Source organism: Lonchura striata, chromosome 4, assembly GCF_050655825.1.
Source record: "Lonchura striata isolate lonStrDom1 chromosome 4, ASM5065582v1, whole genome shotgun sequence".
Taxonomy (NCBI): domain Eukaryota; kingdom Metazoa; phylum Chordata; class Aves; order Passeriformes; family Estrildidae; genus Lonchura; species Lonchura striata.
In genome coordinates this window covers 27,655,173-27,679,130 of record NC_140706.1, presented here as the reverse complement: position 1 = coordinate 27,679,130, position 23,958 = coordinate 27,655,173, and the positions used below count along the sequence as shown (strand labels likewise).

Sequence of the window (23,958 nt, the reverse complement as noted above, 5' to 3'; positions counted from 1 at the left end):
ACCTTTATCTGCTCCTCCTCACGGTGCCTTGGGGATCCATGCAACTGATAGCCAGCTGCAGGTCTTGCCAGCTGGTCAGTATTTTATCACTGTAAAGGAGGCCAAAAGCCCCTTAACCAAAGGATTTGATATTAGCTGGGACCAAGATAGGGGGAAGAAACATGGCTATTTAGAACATGTGCAAGGTCCCAGGAAGGACCAGAAGATACAGCATTCTGTGTTGCTTCCTTGTAATAATAGCAAGAGTTTCCTTAAACTGTCTGCCACAAAACTTCCCGTAGAAAAGTCCTCAGAGTCCCCAAGAAACAAACTCTCTGAAATACCTCACCCTTTGCAGCTGTGGTGGAAACACAGTGCTTACAGCACAGCGGGATCCCAAGTAGCAGCTCTGAAGACCCTGCCTGGGGAGCACACACAGAGGCATCACCACCATTACTTGCTCTCTACAAGAGGAAGCCCAAACTGAAGGGGGAAGGGGGCTTACTTTGCTTTGTTTCTTTCACTAAAAACAGTTTTTTGTTCCAAGATCCACAGTGAAGAAAACCAAGATGGCTGTAAGCCCCTCTAGGTGTTCTTGGGCAAGGGCACAGCCACCAAGGCAGCCTTGCCAAACCAGAACTTTGCTCTCCTCTGCTGGAATGGGCTCCATGCCATAGCTTTTAAGTGCTGAGGACCTGACCTCACGGAGAACAGCTGTGTCTCCCTGCCCTGCCCTCCTGGACCATGCCACCAGACTGGTAAGGTTTGACTGTACCTGTTCTTCAGGATACCCCAAGCACCCTCTGCAGTGTCAGCCTCTTATTATCCTCAGCACCCGAGTCATCAGCTGGGGCAAGTGTAGCCACAGAGCAGCTGGTCATCCCTGCTTTAGGCTATGTTGTGAAATGGGACAGGCACTCTGCTCCACAGGATAAAGAGGACACCTCATTTAGGGAAACAGCATTCCAGAATAAGAATTAAGTGTAGTCTGTAATGGGAGAAGGACATGACGAGATTGCATCTTTGAAGTAAGATGACAAGATTTTAATCTCACTATCTAGTAAGAAACCAGTAAACAAGAGGACAAAAGTCAACTGAGTTGAGATATCTAATTAGTTCATGAAGTATAATTTTACAGGTATAGCAAAGCAAGAGGTACTAATTAGTTGAAACTCATTAAGTGTAAGTTGTTTAGTAATTTAGGAGAAATTAATTCAGAATGGCAAGGCTGGTACAGACAAGAATTCCACATAGCTGAGTGTCACATTTCCAACAGCAGCCAGTCTGCTCAAGCCCCAGAGAAGTAATTTGCAATTCAGTCCTGACCCATGGGGACAGGCAGGCAGACCGTGCATTCCAGCTTTTCTGAAAGAAATATTAAAGGACAAAAATAATGAATGCCTTCATTACAAATGACCAGGTGAAACAATTAGTGTTTGTCTCCACCCATGAGCTATTAAAACTTCATGTTCCATCTATAGCAAGCATTATTATCCTAAGTAGAGAGATTCTGGATAAATAGATCAGCTGCGTTCACATTCTCGTCTTTTAGATTTCTGCTAATACTTACGCAGGAGTGAGGTAAGTCATACTTACCTCTTTATAAAATGTATCCTTCTTAGGGAAACAGAAACAAACATCCCAGGCAAGATATCACCAAGATTTTAATTGCATAACATTTTCAAGACTTGCTCTTTACCCAGGGTAAGTTTGTTGAGAGGAAGGGAGCTCAGAAACCATTGCACATAGTAGGCTAGAAAAGAAACTTAAAGAAAAGACAAAATAAAGCCCTAGCAGGAAAGCAAGTTCTGTGAACAAGACCACCAAAGTGTGCAGAAATGTCATCACTCACTTCAGCTGGAATGCTGGCAAACTGTAGATATTCTCTACCGTTCTGCTTTTAATCCCATCCATGAAACACAAGTACCCTCAGAGCAAACATGTAATTTAGCTAATCCTTTGCCAATTACACAAGGCAGTGGTTATAGGCAAAGGTTTCCTAGAACAGAAACTTTCAGAGAAGTGTCTCAATGACACTGAATCCGACTCATCCCCTGCAACTGTCTGCCAGGGCTTTTTCAGCCTCTCTGGTAGTACTCTACAGAGATCCACCACAAACCCAGTAAAAGGCAAGACAGCAATGCACAATTTTATTTGGGGGTAACTGTAGAACAAATGATTCCCTATAAAAGCAGGCACCAAATTCTGGGAAAATCTGTGCCTGGAATTTGCAGCTTAGTTATGGCTTAACTAATAATAGCTAACACAAGTGTAAAAGCCACATGAGAAACAGATTTTCCTTCCCACCATCCACTGGTGAAGCTGCCGACAAAAAGAAAACTAAAAAAGTCTGAAAACTTCACAAAAGTAAATTCTTTTCTTTGTACAGAATGGACACACTGTACTCCCACTCCTTTACAAAGGAAGTTAAGAGCTTCTTTGTGTCAAGCCTACTCTCTTTTTCTCAACAAAATAGAAATGAAAGAGCCATGTGAATTATTAACAGATGACAACAGAGAGCTAGCCAGGTATTTCAAACACTTGTGTTTCTTCTTCCTACATGAATTCCTCAACAGTACATGCCAAGTAAGTCTTCTTACTACTTCCATAATTTAAATCTGTAATTGGAGCTGATTAAATAACTTGTTGAGAAGTAAAGACTTTTTTTACATTCCTTTCTTTCTATTTCTTTCCCTGGAGAGCATCCAACCTGACTGTCAGTGACTGGGGGGCTTCATGCTTTGCTCTGAAGGGCACCTGGTGATCAGGTGAGAGTCTTTCCCCCCGTTAACGCCTTTTCAGTACCACAAGTTCATGCAGAACATCACACAATCCGGAGGAAACAGAGACACCATTTACTTCTGAACTGGAATAGATACATAATGGGGAAATCTGAAAACAGACTAAAGCTTTAGTCATATTACAGTGTTAACCATCATGTCACAGTAAAAGCAAGTCTTGTTTATTATAAACACTTTGGATGGCCCCTTGTCCCCAAACTCCCCCCTCCCCAACCCCCCCAAACAAACAGGTGAACAGGACACCACTGCATGAATCCAACAGCATGCTTGCTATTTACACAGAAGTGCAAACTTAACACTGCTTCAGTCCATTCACATTTAACTCAAACAAATTCTGAGTTTGTCGAAGAATCCCTGCAAATCCAATGCAAAAAATAGAAATGGAATTATGTTAAGTCAGTATCAGAGCAACAGAAAGATATTTGAGAACTGACATAGGAAAACCCATCAAAATTAAAACTACAGTATTAAGCTTTAAAATAACAAGCTTTCTGACAACTTTGAAAAAGAATCCAGATGACCATATAAAAATATATATTTTTCTATTTACTTAAAAAATTAAATCCATAAATTCTAAACTTTCTTCAGTTAAAAGGGACCATTTCAAAAGGCGTGGTAAAGCACAGCATCTGACATAACACAAATGGAGGAGTAAAGTTTCCCACAGTGGAGCAGAAACCCCCAAGTGATACCTCAGGGCAAAAAATTAACCAGAATAACCTCTCTGGTTTGAATTTGACTGCGCTTCACACGTACACTGTTTATTCTACCTGCCATAAAAATGGACAAAAGCAGCACATACATTAGCAGCAGCTCCTACTGAAAAACAAGAAGCACAGCACATTCCCCCCTCAGCCAGCTCCCCGCTGGAAGTGCTCCAGACTAAGCCACAGAAACTTAACAGTGAGCTTTTAATGACAGGACACCATGTGCTCCAGCAGTCAAGTACTTACAAGGTTTCTTAAACAAATTGATCATGCCTACAATTTCAGACGAAGTCAGAGAAACTTCAGACTTGATCTTCTCTGAGGAAGAAACAGAAGCCATGAAATCACCAAAGAGAAGGACTTGTTTGGCTATTTTTCTTGTGATTTTAAAGACAACTCTGAAGGACATATTGTAATGTGATAGGAATCTTGTAGGAACAGCCTTTCAAATTAAGCTGGGCATGTATTTCAGCACTCTGTTCAAGATGATTTCAGATTGATAGATAAAAATTCCCATCTGATCGTTCATTTGTTACAGTTTATACAACTGCTTTTTGCTCAGTCTTCCCCAATCACAAAGCAAAAAATAACATTACCTTCCCACAAGGGCAATAAACTGGGACTACTCTTTATAGGTGCTGTGAATAATAGCATGATTTTTATAAAAGAAAAATCCTGATGTTATATTATCCATGTTTTTATTTAGACAAGAACAGTTTAATGTCAATTACTACCATAACATCTGGAGGCTGCATTTTCCAAGAAAATTTATGCTAGACACCAATACTTCCTGAAGCATCCTATAGTACCATGAAAGGGAGACAAACACAAGCAATCTATATTATTTCTCATGGAAGAAGCAACAGTAATGCAAATTCCTCTTTGAAAGCAATAAAGTTTGGAATAAATCCTAAAAGGGCTTCATTATGCAGTTCTCAGTCAACACTGGCTGAGCCAAATCCTACTTCTCTGTGCTCAGGGTAGAACTTCCCATAGCTCCAGTACCTTCTTTCACAAAGCTGGCAGTCTTCCACAAACAGGCTGTATAAACCAGGGCTTAAGGGAAAATATACCCAGTGAAGCTATGCTCCCAGATCTGTAGTTTGGCAGAGAAATGGGAGATCTGATTTTCAAATCTCCTGGGAACCAGGTAGCTAATCATGTGGTAAAATCCTCTACAGGAAATTAATGTTTTAGTGATGCCTTTTTGAATCTTGTTTGGTGTTTGTTCAAAATCAACTTGTTCTACAAGTTTTACCCAAAGACCAGGAACAAGTTGCTAAGCTTAGGCCTTCATATCCCAAAAGTGTTTAGACCAAAAAGTTTCTCATAAAATTTAAGATCTAGACAAAGTTGTGCTTTCTCAATGTGAAACTAAAATTTCTGGTTGTCATCTAGTTTCGACAGAGGTCCTTGGCATTTTCATATCAATTGCAGAAACTCTTGAAGTAAGATAAAGCCTTCAACAGAGAGGAATTTTAATTAATTTATTGTACATAGTGCATTTAATAGTGTCTCATTTCTCCAATCTCCCTCTGTGTCAATTAAAAACATAATATGTGAATAAACATTGAAGAATCCCAGGCTGCTTAGCAGTCCCTTTTTTTCTAAGCACTGCAAATACTGACATACAGAATAATCCCCCTAAACACAAGCAAATGGGATTGAAAAGGAAATGAGAAGATAAAATAAAGAGCTTGAGAGTAGTATCCCCCTGTTGTTTCTCCTTGTCATACAGATTTGTATCACAAACAGGTTTGTTTTTGGCAGATACACCAAGATTTATGTGTAATAATGACTTCAGCAACTTCTTTCTTTAGAGACACCTTTTATTTCACTAATGATACATTCTCAGGAGCCAAGACTTTCACCCAATTTAATTTTTAATTAAAAAAAGCTTAAAAAAAAGGAGAATAGAAAGTGAAATTGCTGTGGTCTATCAAAATACATGACTTTTTGACTCATCTATAAGGGCTACTTTCTTCACTCCAACAGCTGCCAGACCAAGACTCTCTTTAGCAAATAAATAACTTCACCCAGCCTTCCTCCTGCATGGATCTAGCATCCCTCCAAACAGCCAGCAAGCCAGGGTTAATTAAGACCACGAGAGCTTACAGCAGGGCTCAGGACTATCAGAAAGGCTGCACAGGTACCTGAGCAAACATTGTCTGGACTCAGGTGTGGTCCCTGTCCTGAGCACATTCTGTAGCTATTCAGGTCCTTTGCACTTCAAACCCCACAACAAAGATTCACCTTGGAGACCAACAGATGAATACTGCAATGCTGAAAAGCACAGGTGTTGAGGGGTACCTCTCACCTCTCTTAGAGGGACTACCTAATCTAGCATTGACATTGGAGGTGCATAAATGACCACAAAACAGCCTCCTAACTGAGGACAATTAGTAGTGTTTAACTGTCATACAAGGTTATAAAATGACTTTTTGTACCAGCAGCAGGAAAGCAGCATCACTCAGACAGAAAGCATGAAGATAAGTGGTGGAAATCTGGTAATGAAGAGGCAGAAATCACTCTCCCTATAACTTCCTAGTATCAGCTTTATCTCAGTCACACCCAAATAGCCTGCTTCCAGCATCACAGCCTTTTTCTGTTTAAACAGGGATGAAAATTGAAACATAAGCTTTTGTTACACATCACAACATTAAATGAAAGGGGATAAAAGGTGAAGTGACAAAATCAAACAATGCAAATTATAAAGAGAAAAAGTATTTTCCTTCAATTTTCTTACTTGAAAATAGGCTTTAATAGCTGAAAAGTGTAATGCAGTAGACATTTAAAATGTCTTAGTTTTTCCAAAACAACTCCAGTTCATGTAAATCCCCTAAAAATATTAGGCACATAGTATGTTTTGCTTTTACATCATCTGCAGACTGCAATTAAATAATTTACATCACTGAATTGGTTGCAATGCCACGTATGATGCCAAACTGAAATTTTTGCATCCTCTTGCCAGCTTAGTTTATTTCAAATTTCATCTTGATTTATTTTCAATGCAACAGGAAATGGAGGCGGTGGGATTTATAAAGGCTTGTTATATGTAATTGTAGATGTGGATGTTATTAATGCAAGCATAGATTTATCATAGGCACTACACCTTTAACTCAAGAAGCAGACTTTGTCAGAAAACTTACCTGCTTGTTAAAAACCCCACAGATCACCAACTCACTCAAGCACTCCAAAGCTATATGCAGTCAATGGAGAATATTGAAGCTAGTAAAAGAAATCAAGAGAGAGTGGTAGAGAATGAAAGCAGGCAAAAACCACTGGAGCCAGGAAGTTTCTAATGAGTGGTTAATTGTATGAAAGGTGGGATGCATTATTTAGAGAAACATGTCCCACAGGAACTACTCAGGAGGTGACAGAGAGTTCTCAAGCAGGGTGGTTGGAATCTTGTTTCGTTGGTGGCCCTTGAATGCTGGAGGTCTGAAAGGTAAAACTTTCAAGTTAGCATAAGAAACCTGGCAATCTATAGCATTTGCAATGTAACCATCTAATCTCCTTCTTCAAACAAACTCTGCTAGGTACTACCAGCAAGGCTGCCTGGGGCCCACTGAGTGAGCTTTGAGAAAGACTTCTGTTTCCTTGGGAGTGGACAGGTTCCCCACTCTCAGGTGAATGGTTCCAGCAGCACAGTCCTCAGCAAAAGCAAAAGCATGAAGGGTTGAAGGGAGCAGCATCACCCTGGAGACGTGCACTCCTGCCCTGGAGAGCACAGATTGCAGAGTGCATACTAACACTCCCCGTGCACACCCTTCTGAAGGCAGACAAGGAATACCATTTGTCAGAGTTTTCAACACAATGCTTCTCTGAAGTGCTGACTTTGTGCAAGCAAAGGCAAAGTGAAAATGTTTTAAATGTCTTTACCAGAAGTCTCAGTTAGAATGAAAAATGTCTTGCATTAATCAACAACCTTCCATCAAAGCAAAACCTGTTAAGTATTGCTTCTTATCTTATTAAGCCACAAACCCTGATTAATATTGCTCTATTATTGTCTTATCTATGAGCAGCTAAATTTCTGCGAGGTTGGTTCAACTGACTTATGTTGCCGTGATTCTGATATTTAAAAAAAATCTGTTACACAACCAGAGCAGGGATAAAAACACTTGAGCAGCTGAAAGAGTAGAGCTGAATAAGGAGTGCTACAAAACAGGAACAGATTTAAGAATAATGAGGTCATCTCACACCTCAACACACATAATAACAAAGTTATTCCATTCACTCAAATAACTTCACATTTGGTAGTAGCCACAGCACAAACTACCACACTTTAAAAGAAACAGAAGCATTTTCAATGCTTCGGCTAATTAGAAAATAATTAACACAGAACAATACCATCATGTGTTCCCTTTCCAGGTTTCTCCTGGCTTGACAGATGAAGAGAGAATTAAGAAGGGTGAAAAAATGTTCCCTTCCTCTCCAAGTCCTCCAAGAGAGATACCCCTAATCTTGGTATGTGGTTGCAGCTCTAGGGAATCAAACAATCATGGCATTTAGGGTGCTTCAGAAACATCTTGTTCCTGCTCAAGCACTCAGCTGTTGCTGTGTTGGCATCATGAAAGGTCTGCTTCTCATCAGGTATTTTGGCTTTTCAGTCTTTCTTATTCCAGCCATCTGCAGTTTGTTATTTATTTAGCAAGGAAGAGACATACTATTAGCATCCCTCCAAACTATCAAGTCACACGAGGTAAAATTCAGAACCGTAAGGTCTGGCAGGGTCAGTGTTCAGGGTTTCCTGGCTGTGCAGCGGAGGTGAAGACCAGGGAGAGGTAGGAAGCAAGGAGACCCATGTTCAAGTGAACAACCAAAAAGTAGACAAGGAAGTGAGGCATCCACACAAGCTTAAACCAGTTTGTCTATTCATTGGATTGGTGATATCTGTGCAGCAAGATACTGCAAGAACTGGGTTGTTTGTGTTTTGGATTTCTTTTAAAACATACCCAGAGATCATGCTTTATTTTTGATATCGAGAGGAGTGCAGCAGTCTATATCTAATAAAAGAAAGTTCCAGATGTCAAAATTGTTCAAAAAGCATGACTACCTACTGAGATAAAGCATGATAATGCTATCCCTAAAAGGGAGTTGGTATCTAAGCAAATACAGATTGGAATCACTGACTCATCCACCCTGGGCCTTTAAGGCAAATGGATGAAGGGCTGACAGAAGGAAGAGAGTGGGGAGAAAAATAAGGAGGCATAGAGAATTTAAACAGTATTAGCTACAAGTGAATCCTAAGTAAAGATTAAAATCACTGCCTAGTGGATTTTGTGACTTCTGAAGTCACGACCATGCAATTAGCAGAAAACTGGCAGTTCATGATGTATGATGACTTTTATGAGGAAAGCTTTCAGCAGTATTTTAACTTTTAAGAGCTACCATTGCATAGCTCTTCCAAGCTTCTTAAAACATAAGGAGAAATTGGCATAGTTCTTCCAAGCTGCTTAAAAAACATATGGAGAAACTGGCATTTAGTGGAAGCATCTAAAAATCACCACTCCCATTTCATAATTAACTCAACTATCTATTTTAGTATAAACAAAAAGTCTTTCCCAAATTTCTACTGTGTATACATCCTGCTGACTCTGACACAGTCAAGCACTCTTAAGGAAGGCAAATAGCCCAGGTCTTTTCTGTTGCACTCAAGTGATAAATATCATTGGTGGAATGATCTAGGATGATCATGTTCATCTAGCTTTTAGTTAGCTGAATATAGATACAAATCTTTAAAGCCAGAGAAAGCCCTGTTACTTCTGCTTCTGTAACTAGTTCTCAACACAGGTCAGATTTCTTTACAGATTAAGAGGCATTTCAAGTCTTCTAAGGAAATGTTTTTTGCTTTTCAGCATTAAGGTTCCCATAAGAAAGTTCTGTATTTCTTCATTCATACATATTCTGACAGTCCCTCAATGGATGAATTATAGACTTCAATTTACAACTTCATACAGACATCACAAAGGCTATGTAAATTTCTCTTATGCACTTAATATGAATTACAAGTAATTAAGCTATTGAGAATGAGGATTGCCTTTCATTTTCATGTGACAGTCTTTCAAAATGCATTTATCAAGCCTGTAACCTCGAAAGTTGTTGGGCCAGTTCCCTTGGAAAAGTCCATAAGGGCAGCCTATTTAATCATTTCAGCAGAAGTAAAATAAATAGCTGGTATTATTTTCATTAACAATTTCTGAAACTATGATACCAATAGCCCAGTTGAAGAATTCAGTTTAATTTACCCTCAACCCTTCCTGAACTGAAATTTTTTAAAAAGATTTTGTTCATGATCTAGTTTTCTATAATTCCTTCCTATATTTCTATCGCTGAAGATTTCCTTACTGCAACTTTGTTTTTATACCTTAGCAGAGGAATTCCAAGAAGTTTGGGAATATAAAAGATTACATATTGAATCTTTAAAGGTCGTCTTGTCTTTCAGTTCTAAACTTTAATTTTTGAAGTGAGACTACAGAGAATGAAATGAGTAGGGTTATTAAGGAGTGTCTGAGTGTTTTCTATGACAAAATGTTGCCAGAGAAAGATTCGATTCAGTATCAGGAAAAGTTTCTAAACAAAGTATATTAAACAATTGGATACATCCATGATGTGCAGATACATTCACCTTAACAAGGTACTCAGAAATACAATGAAATTAACAGTTCTACACTTAAAAGAGGAAGACAACATAAACTGAATACCTTATTGCTTCTTAGAGACAGTTTCTAGAACTCTCTAGCTCAAATACTAGAATTAAGCTTATCTTTGCTGCAGCTTGAAATAATGGGAAAGATAAGAGAAAAGGGAAGTAAGGAAGAAAACACTAAATCTGTTCCAGCTGTAAAAGGTCATGTCTTAGAATTCCTATACAAATACTTGGGTCTTGCTATCCCAAGTGATCAGATATGCTCCAGATTATGTAAGACACTGGGTGACCCACTTGCAGTGAGAAAGAACCACAAAACCAGCCTGGTCAGATCTACATTTTTTAGGCACAAGCAGACTCAGAGATAGGCAGATCCCTTACAGTTATTTAGGAAGAAGGAAGAGTTTTCCTCTGTAAATAAACTGAAAATATGTCCTGTCTCTTTAATTTACAATGTAAAACCCAGTTTATTTTTACAATACCTGAATCATCAGTATTCAGTACCTCAGACAAAACATTTTGGTTAGTATCACTTTCAGCTGCAGCCATGTTGTTTTGTTGGTGTCTTTGTTTTGGGTTTGGGTTTGTTTGGGGTTTTCTTGTTTTGTTTTGTTTTGTTTTTTTCCAAGTGTTGCTGAAACAAGAAGTATAGCACAACACATTTATATCACCACTGAGATTTTGAAATCAAACACAAGGTAAATTCTCCCTTAGCTTTAAATCATGCACTAAAGTGTCTTACATTTTAGGCTGATTTGGAACAATGCAGTAGCAGCATTGTAAGGATACAACAATCATTACATTTCATTAGAGGTCTTTAACCTGTGAAAATTATAGCTGCAGTTATAACAAAGACCTGTAAATCAAAACTCTCAGGAACTGCAGCACTCTGTAATAAGAAAGTCACATTGTACAGGACATGCTTTTCTTCTTACTGTCTGCATTCCTTCCTCTGATCACTAATGGAAACTAATAATGTTAAATGTTTATTTAATAAATAATAAATAGCATTTCTATTTAACACAATAAACAAATAGTGCCATACATGAACACTATATTAGATAGCTTAATAGTATTGAACAGTATTATAGTATATGCACTGTATTAGCTACCTGAATGCTGCAGAAACACAAGGATTTACAAAAGCTTATTTTCTTCAAATTACATTATTTAGTTGCATGTTTCCCATATGTTAAATTGCACCAAAGAATAAGCAACTACATTAATAGGCTCAATAAAATATACTTTTACTACCTATGTTACTTAGGAGAATTATAATGTCACATTATATCTTCTAGATCTGAAAATACTACAGCCATTAATAATTACAACATTTGTCCTCTATAAAACATAGTCAGATTAAAATAACAGTTTAAAAGTCCTTGAAGAACTTTTCTGGGGAAATTTGCCTGTAGGTTATATATCTTTTGTACCCTTGCTTCATCTACAGAACCAATCTTTGGTTCTGGGAAGAAGTCTCATTTTAGACAACAATATATGAATACAAAACTACAAAATACACAAACCAGCACTATATGATATTGTTTTAGCCTGTCTACTCTTGGTTCACAACATTACAAATCTCCAAGAAGCTTTTTAAAAGCTGCCTAAGTCTTTGAGCTGCATTTCAGCTCAGAGATTCGTTTGGATGTAGCGGAGGAAGGTCACAGGGAATTTTAAGTCCTTAAATACAGACCAGATAGTCCGACCACCACCATAACAGCATTTCATGTGACATTTCAGAATTAGCTCTGGTAAATGCTTGAGTTTCTTTTCTGCTTAGAATTTCCTGAAGTACTTTACTTCTCTCCATCCTAGTCAGTCACTGAAACCCAGTGTTATACTGAGCTTTCAGCTTAAGAAAGCACTAAATCATATTGAAATTAAGCATATGAGTGTCTTTTCCTGACTTTCTAAGATTATTTAACCACTGTCAGTTGCCTGAGGCAGAACATCACAAACATATTAGCAAAGTCAAATCAGGATTTGTGTCAATTTTTCCTGTCCTAACCCTATGAATCTGAATTCCTATGTACTCTTAAGATGCAAATTTGAACTTTGACACTGTAATGTAGGAGCAGAAATGAAAAAGGTATTACCATAGGGACCCAGTTCTAAAAGTAGTAAAGGAAGCATAAATCACCTTTTGCCCTCAGATAATTTTTCCTACAGTACACTTCATCAGTATTCTCTCAAAATTCAGTATAGAAGAACTTAAAACAATGTAGTTTACAGAACTACTATATCTGAGTCAATTTGTGTCAGCAAGATCACAAAAAGAACAACTAAATAGAACACAAAAATAACAACCAAAACAGAAACCAATCATAATTTGGCAGGCATGGTTTCCTGGCCTTCTGAAAATACTGGCTTGTCAAAAGAAATTTGAAAGAAACTCTGAAAACATTGAAAAAATTCAAGAATCATCAAGTTGCACAATTTGGACCCCATTTTAAGATCTAAGCTGCTCCAGAATACTTCTGGTGAGCATGGAAATCTTGCTTAGAACTAGTCAATCTAATTAGGAAAAAAATAATTTCAATTCCAACTCTAAGCTGGTGACCAAAAGAAAGAAACAGATTCAATTACAATCAAGCGATACTCTTGCAATCAAATGACTTCACAAGAATTAGCTCTGCCTTAGAACATATTATATTCATTTTCCTAAAGCTCTTATTCTGTATTAAGCACAAAAATTCAAAAACATACAGACATTTAGAGGCTGAACATAAATACTCCTCTGATTTTAACATAAATATACCATCCATCTTATTGAAAGGAAGTAAAAGCAGAAAAAACTATTGCAAAATTATCAAGACAAGTTCTTGCATACTGGGCAGCTTCCTCAAGAAACAGAACAGATGGAAAAGGTAACCAGTTCTGTTATATATTGGGAAGATAAAGGAACATGAAAAATGGGACATGGCATCTTCTTTTGTCCATTATTTTTTTATTTAGAGCTGTCATACCATTATTTCAAAAGGAGTTGATCAACAATAACTGTGCTCTTCAGCATGATGGTATGAGCTTTCAGAGGAAATTTATGCAGAAGGAGTTTGAGCCTTTTGCTTCACTTACTCCAGGCTCTCTGGAAGTTCCCAAAATTGTCAGGTAGCTTCCATATTATAACTGATCTACTTACTGCCCTTCCACTGTCCTGCCAGTAATAGTCAAAAAAGCCAAATCTCTCACTGCTTGCCAGCTTGGTAAATATCAGGCATGGATCTCACAGCTCTTATCAAGAGCTTAGACTCTTGGTGCTTAGACTCTCAGGCTGGTAACCTCCAATGCCCTCTGTGATAGCCACAGAGAGAAATACACCCAACCAGCAGGTATCCCAAACAGTATATGAAACAATTATTGGATATTTACTGTATAGGTTTCAGATCATCAAAATCTTGAGCATTTTTACTGTAACTATTGCCCTACAAGTATTAGGAGATGGATGTAACCACCCCAGTTTTCAACTCCTGCTGCAATGTTCTTCAGACAGTGTGATATGCTGAACTTACTAATTAATTGCACATCAGAAAATACTTTCCATGGAACTGCAAACATAATTCCAGATTGCTGCAACTCTCAAGCCATCTTCTTAGTTGTTCTTCTCAGGTCATGGAGGCAACAATGGCATTGATTCTTTCTAAGTACAACACAGGAGACTGGTATGGCTACGGTAAGCACAGGGAAGTTTTTTAGAGAAGTTTTGCACATAGTGTAAGGATGAAGCTATCCAGCTGAGCTCCATACCCCAGGTCCAGTCCTGCATGGCCAGAGGCACCAGATGAAAAAAACATGGACTAAATAAGCAAATTTCTCAGGTGCGTGGAGTCACTCGTTACTGGGCTCGAACGAGGAGATGACATTGTTCTGCACAAAAACAAGCGAGGGCTGAATTGCAGAAGAGCATGAAGTCTGAGTCCATTTACAGTGAGAGACTTCCTGGCTGGTTTTGTGATTTTAAATTTGAGAAGACAACCAATTTGTTCACATTAATATGCGGAGGGTTTGCAAATCAAGGGACTTTTCATGTTGAGGCTTATCACTAAAACTCATTGCAAGAATAACACAAGAGAAATTTAAAAATATGAAAAATGAATCATGAACAAATGCTACAACATAACATTGACTAAACCAAGGTCTCTGTCTTCCTTGCAGGACCCCTTCTTCATTAAAATAGGAAATAGATTCTTTGCATAGCTAATTATTCAACAGTGACTCATTTCAGAAAATCTTTGTTATTTTTACTTCCTCTGAAGTGACTGAAAGTACACAGCCAAATGTATCCATAGTCATTAAGTGTTGTAAGAAAGAAATGTGAATTGGGCAAATATAAAGAACAGGAGAAGCAAAATTAGGAGACAAGAAATTGCAGAATAAAGGGGGGAAATCTTTGGATGATGCAAATTAAATTTAAAAAAAAACAACACTTTAATAGAATACCAAAGAACAAGATTTTCTGTACTTCCACTTTTTGTAGAATGAAAAAAAAAAAGAAAAAAAAAAAAAGAAAAAAAAAAAAGTTTAATGGACAATACCTCAAAGGAAATCTGAAGTCTCTGGAAAACCTGGGTAGGATCACCAGTAAATGTGAGTCTGAAGCCGTGAGCATTTTAGCTTAGAAAATGTGAAATGGTGGAATGAATTAGAAAAAAAAATAGCCTGCATTAGGAAAAAAACCAAAATATTATACTTCAATAAACTTGTTCAAAAGTTGACTAACACTACATTCACAAATGATTTACAGAGAATCTCACAGATTAAACAAAATCTCTACTAACTGAAAATTACTTTCTAAAAAAGGTTTGGACATTTTCTGCAGTAAAAAGTAGAATATTCTAACAACAGCATATGTGGGTGGTTACGAAAGAACATTGGGTACACTCTCAGAAAAAAAAATGTAGGTTTAATTCTCTTGGAAGAAATATTATATGCAAATTCTCCACAGAAACCTATGTCTTGCATATTTTCATTATGAAGTTTGTATTAGTCAGTCTGAACATGCTATTGTACCTGACCACCTTCACAGACTGTTCTTTGAACAGCTGTATTTTAAGGCAATGGGTATTGTATCTTTTTGGGCAAAATATAAAATGTGCTATTTGAAAAAGGCTGTGTTGCTTGCAAAAATTAAGTCTATTCAAAGGAAACAGAAGGCAGTTCAGAATCTGTGATCCTTACATACAAATGGCGTGGAAATTTGAGGTTAGACAGAGTGGGTAGGAAGCATCCTGTACTCACAGAGCATTTTCCATTGGTGTGTGGCACTCTTATTACCTTTCTGCTTTGAGGAAATAAAAATATGTCCTGCTTGTAAACAGACCCCATCTCATGAACAGTTATGTCACAAGCACTTTTCTACCCTCAGCTAAGGTGTAGAAGGTTTTTGTGGTAGAAAAATGTCAAAATTACTATAACAATCTCAAGAAAACAGAACCTTTGTTTCTCAGCAGCAAGCCAATGCATTTCAGCTGAACATTTGTTGTCAAAGAGTTGTCAAAGATATCTGCTTGTCATTCATTCTCTTGCCACATAAAACACCAGCCAAACAAACATTTTGGCAGGACAGTCACAAGTCAGGACTGACAGGTAACCAATAGTCTTTTGAATTTACAAGATGATTTGGGTTAGACAGCACAGATTCTCTAAAACCACAATAACTTCAAACAGCAGAATCACATTGCTTTGTACAAAAGCAAACGCAGCATTTCTATGTTAGACACACTCAAAATAAAAATTTATAGGTATGTCCTGTAGGTAGGGCGTTCACAAACATGTTGAACACATTTGTCCTGGAAACACATTGTAGAATGGCTGCTATAGAAAGAGATTATCAGAATTTCAACATTCCCTAGAAAAAAAAAAACAAAACCAAAGCAAAACAAAACAAAACAAAACAAACCCAAAAAAACCCAAAAAAAACCCCACAAAAAACCAAACTTTGGGTGGGGTGTGCAAAGAAAATCTGAATGGAAAAGATCCTCCATTGCTGTCACTCCACTTTCAGAGGTACAGGTGCAGGGTCCAGTATGTTTTAACTGTTCTCAACTTCTTCCAATACTTTTTAGAACTGAAGCATCTAAGGAAGTAGAATTGCAAATATTTTATAAATATTTATAAATATTTATCAATCAAACCCAGCAGAAAGGGAGATAGTGCAGATTTTTTCTGATAAAAGCACAAATGGCAGAACTACTCCTTAGCACTAATTCCCAGCAGCAGCATTCTACGAACACGCTGTGTATGTCTTGGCAAAATTCACTGGAAGCTATGTAACACTTTGCATGGCTAACAAAAACTTCTGTGCTTGACATGAAAGATAATGTTTCCTGGTTTACACAGTACTTCTTTTTCCACAATACAAACAACCTACAAAAGAAGTAGTTTTAAGCTCAAGAACAATTGCATTACATTCTCCCTTTTAAACAAAAAAAATCCTTTTTTCTAAGTTAGAACATGCAGGTTAAATAAATGTTTTAGTGTTCAATTATCTAAATTTTCATTTGTGAAATGAAGACATCACTTCCATTGTTAAAGCATCAGCAGGAAACCTTTCTTACCTTTTTTAAGGTGGGGTGTGGTATTTTCTACTTCCAGGCAGTTTTGCACTCTCTCTGAAATGGGTGTTTTTCTTTAATATAAGTGATCAGAAGTCAGGATATGTTGCTAGGGACCAGAGGTTGACATTCTTCTCCCAGGCTGCCTAGGTGTAAGTGGAAAAGAAAGAACTTTAGTTCAACTTTTCTAGGCAAACCTGAGAGGGTTTTGTGTTTTCACTCTTCTGAAGGGTGCTTATAAGCCGAGCAATTCTTGCCTGCCACATCTCTTGTAAATGGTTTGAGATGTCTGCAGACTAAAGAAAAAACAAATGAGAAAGAAAGAAAAGATATTTCAACCTGAGAAATTTTTCATTAGCTTTGGATTTCCCTTTGAGACTTTTGTACAAAATGGTCTTTCTTTCCTCCTTCTAACTAGCGAAATGGCAGCACTTTTTTATTTTTCCTTCCTGCAGTTCTAAATAAGTTATTTCTGAAGAAAAATATGTCACTGGTTTTACTGTAGTTTGTCTGAAATAAAAATGCCATATATGACTCTCTTAAAATGAAAACCAGAAAACTTCTAAAAACTAAGCTTATAATATCCTTGGTTTTCCCTCTACTAGAGTATGGAGAAATAAGTTTTAACTATTTTTCTGGCAAAAGATAACTAAATATCTTTTTTAAAATTAAAAACATATCTACTGCAAAGAACTTAAATTAATCTATTTGAATAACTGCAAAACAGGAAAAATTTAAAGAAGTGAAAACAACCTGCAAAATTGACCAAAGCAGCTAGTTTTTTGACAGATTTTTTTTTTCTTCTCATTTCACTATTTCAAAACTAATTTCAAGTTTTACTTTGAAAAATTTAACTGTAATTTTATGATTTTGGTATATTATTCAAAAATTTAATCAAAAGTTTTTTATTCTTTTTGGGGATTTTTATGCTTCCTTTTACATATAACTAGAAGGATCAGACAGGGAATTCGTAGCAACTATACTATTCCTAGACTCTATCAGTTATTAAATAGCATTTGCTATGTTCATTCATCCTTACATCCTTAGGCAGCCACAAATAAGAGTATTTTGTTGTAACAATGTAATTACTGTATAGGCTAAATTACGCCCCATTTGACAAGACAAGAGTAGGTGTATATTTGGTTCTTCGTAATCAGATCAAACTGCTTCCAAGCATTAAATTGTTACTGCTAAAGTTCAAGGACTAAATGTTGGTGAGGGCTCTCAGGCTGCCAAGACACATGATCTAGAATTGTACTTTTGCTAGGAAAGGTACCTGAACAAAGCAATCTGTTTAAGCTAAGAAATGAGAAATTAGAACTCAGTTGACTCTGCACCACTCATAATATTCAGAATGTCTTGACAGTGTGAACGAGGGATCAAAAAGCAATATGAAAACATCCTGAGCATGCCAGGCCAATTCTAAAAAAGAAAGAAAAGTACTCCTAATGTATATGACAAAATTTTAACATCTCAAACTGGTGCTTGTGTGTAACTTGGTACGTCAGATGTTAAAATGTCATATACACACATCAACCTCTAATCTAATTCTCACTTGCAGACTCAGCACTACCCTCTTTTTTCTGGGCACAAGATGCAGCATTCACAATAGGATGTGCAACGGTCTGAGCATGGAAAGTTTGTGGTCTGCATCAGGTCAATGTAGTTCTGGCAAAACAGGTAGGAATACATTTCCTTTGTCACCAGAAAACATCCCCCAGTAATCCACTGCCAGTGCAAAGATCTCTCTTAGTTCATAGCTTTAAATCCTGCACGCACCCAAAATGCCTGACACAGCCTCTCTGGTGTCCCTGCCCTGCAGACATCGTGCTGTGAACTGGCAGAGCAGAGAACATCTCTCAGTGTGCTAATTTCACATGTTTCCCTGCCCTTTCTGCACCACAGTGACTTATGGCAGTGGCTATGGCATCACAGAAACCAGGAGTTCAGTGAACGTGCAATGACGAGCCTGCTGTAACTGAGAGACTTCACGTCTGGTGCCTTGCCTGCATCCCAAGGGAACCAGAAAATCTACCGGTCCATTAGAGAGAGCCAGTTTTCAGTCTTCTGGGTAAGATTTGGAAGCATGGGAGCAATGGGCCAACTTCTGAATTAGTTTATTGTTCTCAAAAATCAGAATTCAAAGTACTTCGGACTCCTGGGTATAAAACAGACCTTCATTGTTCAAGGTGCAAGAAAAAGAAATTTTGCACAACCAGTGTAAATTACTGAGCTCAAGATGTGTGCAAGAAGATGCCCTGGCAGTAATAGACAAACAGAAAAGGTCTTCCTTTTATTTACTAACGCTCTTTTAATTCTCAGGGGAAGACATGAAGATGGATGGATTGGGAAACATTTCAATGAAAAGGAAATTCCTGAAAACAGGCCAGCATGGAATATTTGGATCCTGAAAGATTGTTTAAGGAAACTATTCTATACAGTCCTTTTCCAATACACCATAAAATTGAATGCAGAATTAGAAATACATATTTCCAACACAGAAAGCTAAGCAAATGCACATTCTGCATACACTTAGGGAAAACTACTACAGTAATAAGTACCTGATAGAAGCAATGATGCCAGACCCGTGCAATTCTGAGCAGAACAGAAATCAGGAAATAATATGTAGCTTCAGGTTTCATTTGAGAACACAGATCTCTCCGTTGTGCATTTTATCTTTTCACAATCTACACTTTACCTCAAGACATAATAATAGTACAAAACCTTAGAACAGAGAAAGGCCATTATAAAGCAAGTCCCTGAAAATACCTACTGTAAGCCTAGAGTTACAAGTGGTAAATTGATCAACTGGTCTATTTTCAGCATCTCAGACAATAGTTGTTCTTGTACTTGGTCCACATGGTTGCTACTTTGCCACAAAACACAAGACCAGTAGACAATTAAGCATGGCAAACCATCAAATATTTGTCCATTAAAGGACCCCACTAGATCTTTTCACCCTTCTTATTAAGTCCCCATTCTGCTAAAAACATGTTTCAGCTTATCAGGATAAGTGAGTAACAGTCCAAAAGGAAATATAATCAGCATATCACAGGTAAATATAATCAACATACTCACAGAATATTTTTTTAATGCAAAGGAAGCCCATGATTTAAAGAATAAAAATTATCATCAGACAGAAAAAACCAACAGCAACTGCTGAAAAAATCAGAAGAGTGTTGAGATACCTGCCCATTAAAATACTGAAAATTATGACTCAATTTTTCATATAATGAATAAGAACCCTCTATGACTTAAATGGTTCCTTTAGAACATAGTACATCTCTCCATTACTAGAAACAGGGCTAGCACATTTTAAAACTTGATCCTCAAATTAATTTTAATAACACTTTAAATTAATGCATTTAGTACGCAGTTAAAATATATGGAATATCAGTTAAAACATACATGTTTTCCAGACTACTTACTGATAAAAGCTTACAGTGAGTAGTTAGCTATGAATCCTCAAACCATATGGGTTATGGTTTGGATCAGAAGGGACCTAAAGGTCATCGAGTTCCAGCTTGATGCCATGGCCATGGGCAGGGACACCTTCCACTAGGCCAGGTGGCTCAGAGCCCACTCCAACCTGGATGTGAACACTCCCACAGGTGGGGCATCCACAGCTTTTCTGGGCAACTTCTTTCCATGCCTTACCACCTTCACAGTGAAGGCTTTCTATCCAATATCCAATCTAACTCTTTCACTTTAAAGCCATTCCCCCTTGTCCTGTCACTACATGGGACCTTGCGAAAAGTCCCTCTCCAGCTCTCTTGCAGGCCCCCTTTAGGTACTGGAAGGTGCCCTAAAGTCTCCCTGAAGCCTTCTCTTTTCCAGGCTTAACAGCCCCAGCTCCCTCAGCCTGTCCTCATAGAGAGGTTCTATGGAGTAGGAAAAGCAGAACAATTGAGTAAAACACTTTCAGCATGGTCAGGCTTAGGAGAGAAATTAGTACTACAAACTGTTTTATTAGGAAGTTATAGTATATTTTGATATCAAGGTTTAGCTTTAAATTAAATCCAAAACTAAAATGAACACTCATGCACTTCTTTGGTGGCCACTAAACCTTAATTTCTCTGTGCCAGATACTGAGCTTGTTTTGTGTTGCACATGGTACAAATCCATTGCTTTGGATTGCTGCCTTTGATAATGCATCATTAGTATCCACAACTGCTCAAAGCAGAGAAAATAAACTCCAGAGATCATATTAGATCAGATTAACACTTTATCATGGTACCAAACTTGGGTTTTCCTCTCCAGCCTCTGCAGTATCACAATTCCCAAACACACATGTGCACACCCGCACACAGAGCTTTAGAATGGCAAAGTTTATTACTTACATCATTACTTCCTTCCCAAAATCAGAGGTTTGGACTGTTCAAGGGGAATGAATCCCCTCATTGCAAATACCAAAACTCATTAAAGGAAAAAAATGCCAGCAGTTAGGATCTGGCCTGCCATTTCTTAGGTTCCTGCAAGTTACACATTCCTGAACCAAAACATATATAGGAGTCAAAAGGGGCTACCAGGACACCATTAAATGTACCTTTCCTATCCATCCCTCCAAATATAGTAGCAAATTATGTTTTTACTCTATATGCAGAAAAAAGTTTCCAAGCATGGTGGGCAAAATGTATGCTCACTTCTCAGCCAAAATTAAACTCACATGTTTTCATGAGCTAAGTAAGAAGTTAAGCATTCAGAACTAGTAATTAAAAGATATGCAAATAACAGAAAATATAAAAATCACATTTAATAAATAATATCTCAAAAAGGAGCACATGAATTCTGGCATAAAAAGAGCTTTGGTAACTTAGCATGCCTATTATGATTAACATGTATTGTGTTACATGTATCGTGAACTCCAGGGTATCACAAAATGTTATTTAATTCATACAGCTGCTTGATGGAAAAACAAGCAGTAAAAATGTTTTGCTCCCAGTCTTCAATAGAGATAGGAGTGGCAGAGGTGGGAGTGGAGAATTCTCCCAGATCTCCTTATACCGTTATTTCCAGCCATGCATTGCAAGGAATCCTCTTCTGAGCTGCAAACCCAGGAAAAAAACAATAAAGAAGGAAAAAAAATGTCCAAAATCTCTGAAAAAGATCTGAGCTGACTATCAGCAGTATTCTGCAAGCCTGTATGTCTGAACAATACACTCAATGGCAACAAGGTAGAATGACGTAAAGGATGCAAAGAAGACCTCGCTCTTCCCAGTGATACCCAGTGACAGCACAAGGAGCAATGAGCAGAAGCTGAAACACAGGAGGTCCCTCTGAACCTCAGGAAATATTTATTAACTGTCAGAGTGACCAAGCACTGACACAAGTTGCCCAGAGAGGTTGTGCAATCTCTATCCATTGGAGATGTTCAAAACCTAAAGGCACAGAGTCCTGCACAACAAGCTCTAGCTGAGCCTGCTTGAGCAGGTGGGTTGGACCAGATGCTTCCAGAGGTGCCTTGCAAACTCAATCTGTGATTCTGTGAAAATGGAAGGGAAGAAACTAGGAAAGTAATTCCCACGATTAGGAAACAAAAAATTGAAAACTTTCCTATTTTTTTTCAAGTACAACCCTATTTATCACAAGTCAAAAAACAACATGAGTAAATAGGATGAAACTGGATCAACAGACCTTCAAAACAATTGCTGTTGACATTGTAATTTCCCTGGGTCATGCTGACATCATTAAAAACTCATCTATCTAGTCAAGGTTATAGAGATAAAATCCAAACGCAAGCAAAAGACTGGGTAAAAAGGAAGCTTTGATCTCCCAAACTACAGGGTAGAAATAATCTTGTTAGAAAAACCTGTCAGATCATAATATGAAAAATGCAGATTTTGTGGGTTTGATCACCCCCTATGTGCCTCTGTGCTCCCTTCTCTTCTCTCCAGCACAGCCAGAGGCAGGGAAGGTTAATTATATTTGCACAGGTCAGTCTCAAAGCTGCATCAAAGACACTGGGAGACATCCAGATGGGTAAATGAGGCTGTTTGACCTGTATGATATCCCTGCTGATAAGGCATGGAAAGGGGAAACTCTCGTGGGCTTAGGTGTGGGAACTCAGGACATCCCTCTGGCTGCCCTGGCTGTCTCAAGACTCTGGCAGGGGGCTCGGAGACCTTGGCACGAAGTCAAGAACAGCTGTGGCTTCGATTTTAGCCCATGGAAAAAACTTTGTATGAGGAATTACAAGCCACAAGGGTTTGAGTAGAGTGATAGTTGAATTAACACAGGGTAAAAAAGTAGAATTTTAGTGTTTTAAAATAAGGGGTTCAAGGGGACAAGATGGAGGGATTTGGGCATGTCCTGACCTCCTCCTTCTTCTTGCCCTCCATGTCTTGCTGTGGTGGTGACACTTTTCTGTTGGTTTAAGGCAGAGACACACTGTCCAACATAAATAATAGATACTGGCACATTGTTGTAAACATAGTACAGGTAGTTTTTAGTATAAAATGATAACACCACCCCAAGGTGGGGGGAGTCTGTCACAGACTGACCTGCTAGACAGACCGCAGCTCCTTGATAAAGCATGTTACAGATAAAAGAAAACAAACAACCTTGAGAAGCTGACCCTACGCATTCCAACTTCTTCTTTGGCTGTGCAGCTGGGAAGCAAGGACTTTGAATTCTCGGGGTCACCTCGACCTCCAGACCCCCAAGACTGAGGGGAGCTTCACGCACTGCAGTAGGAAAGTGGGTGCATCTTTGCAATGACTAATGCACACAGTCCTGCAGCACAGCCAGGGCACACTGTAGTTTTACCTTTAACTTCTCTGTCAGACTACCCCATCTGCTCTCTGATCATGCTTGGCTAACCTCAACCTGTTCCTAGCCATGGGGAGCTTGCACAAGTGTGAATGGAAGTACACTTTATTGTGTGTCAGCTATACTTACGCTGGCAGGATTTAGGTGTAAATTGCCAAGGAATAAATGGAAACCCAGGTTCTCCCTTGGTTTCTTTTCCACACACTTTATATGCAACACTGCCTTAAGAAGACATAGCTTTTTATTTTCAAAACAATAAACACAATAGATCATGTGCTTTAAAAACAAAATGTCATTTTCTTTCTCAAATACCACTAATATCTTCAATTAGAAATGCTCCTAATACACTATGAAAGACAAAAACATCATCTATTACCATGTCATTATTTCACTAGCAAGATCTATGATTTTTCTTCTCTGTTTATTGTGCCAAGTATAACCTCTAATGCTTAGGGGGGAAAAAACATTGCCTCTTTCTTTTCAGTAACTTAAATGATAAT

At 38.0% G+C, this 23,958-nt stretch overlaps 1 protein-coding gene across 10 annotated transcripts in view; it reads right to left on the bottom strand.

Annotated features, from left to right (window-relative positions):
• Positions 1-23,958, bottom strand: part of CRACD (capping protein inhibiting regulator of actin dynamics) — a 127,475-nt gene that overhangs the window by 51,539 nt on the left and 51,978 nt on the right. For 6 of the 10 annotated variants that reach the window (XM_021532451.4, XM_021532541.4, XM_085577886.1 and 3 more), the window contains one exon: positions 16,694-16,836. Coding sequence is in view for 3 of the 10 variants with exons in the window: in XM_021532357.4 (XP_021388032.3) it covers positions 3,734-3,758 (25 nt within the window). In the remaining 7 variants the exon portion in view is untranslated. Of the gene's footprint in view, positions 1-1,575; positions 1,730-3,733; positions 3,806-6,636; positions 6,716-16,693; positions 16,837-23,958 lie in introns of those variants that run through there. The other 4 variants (XM_021531955.4, XM_021532039.3, XM_021532357.4 and 1 more) reach the window with 3 other exon arrangements.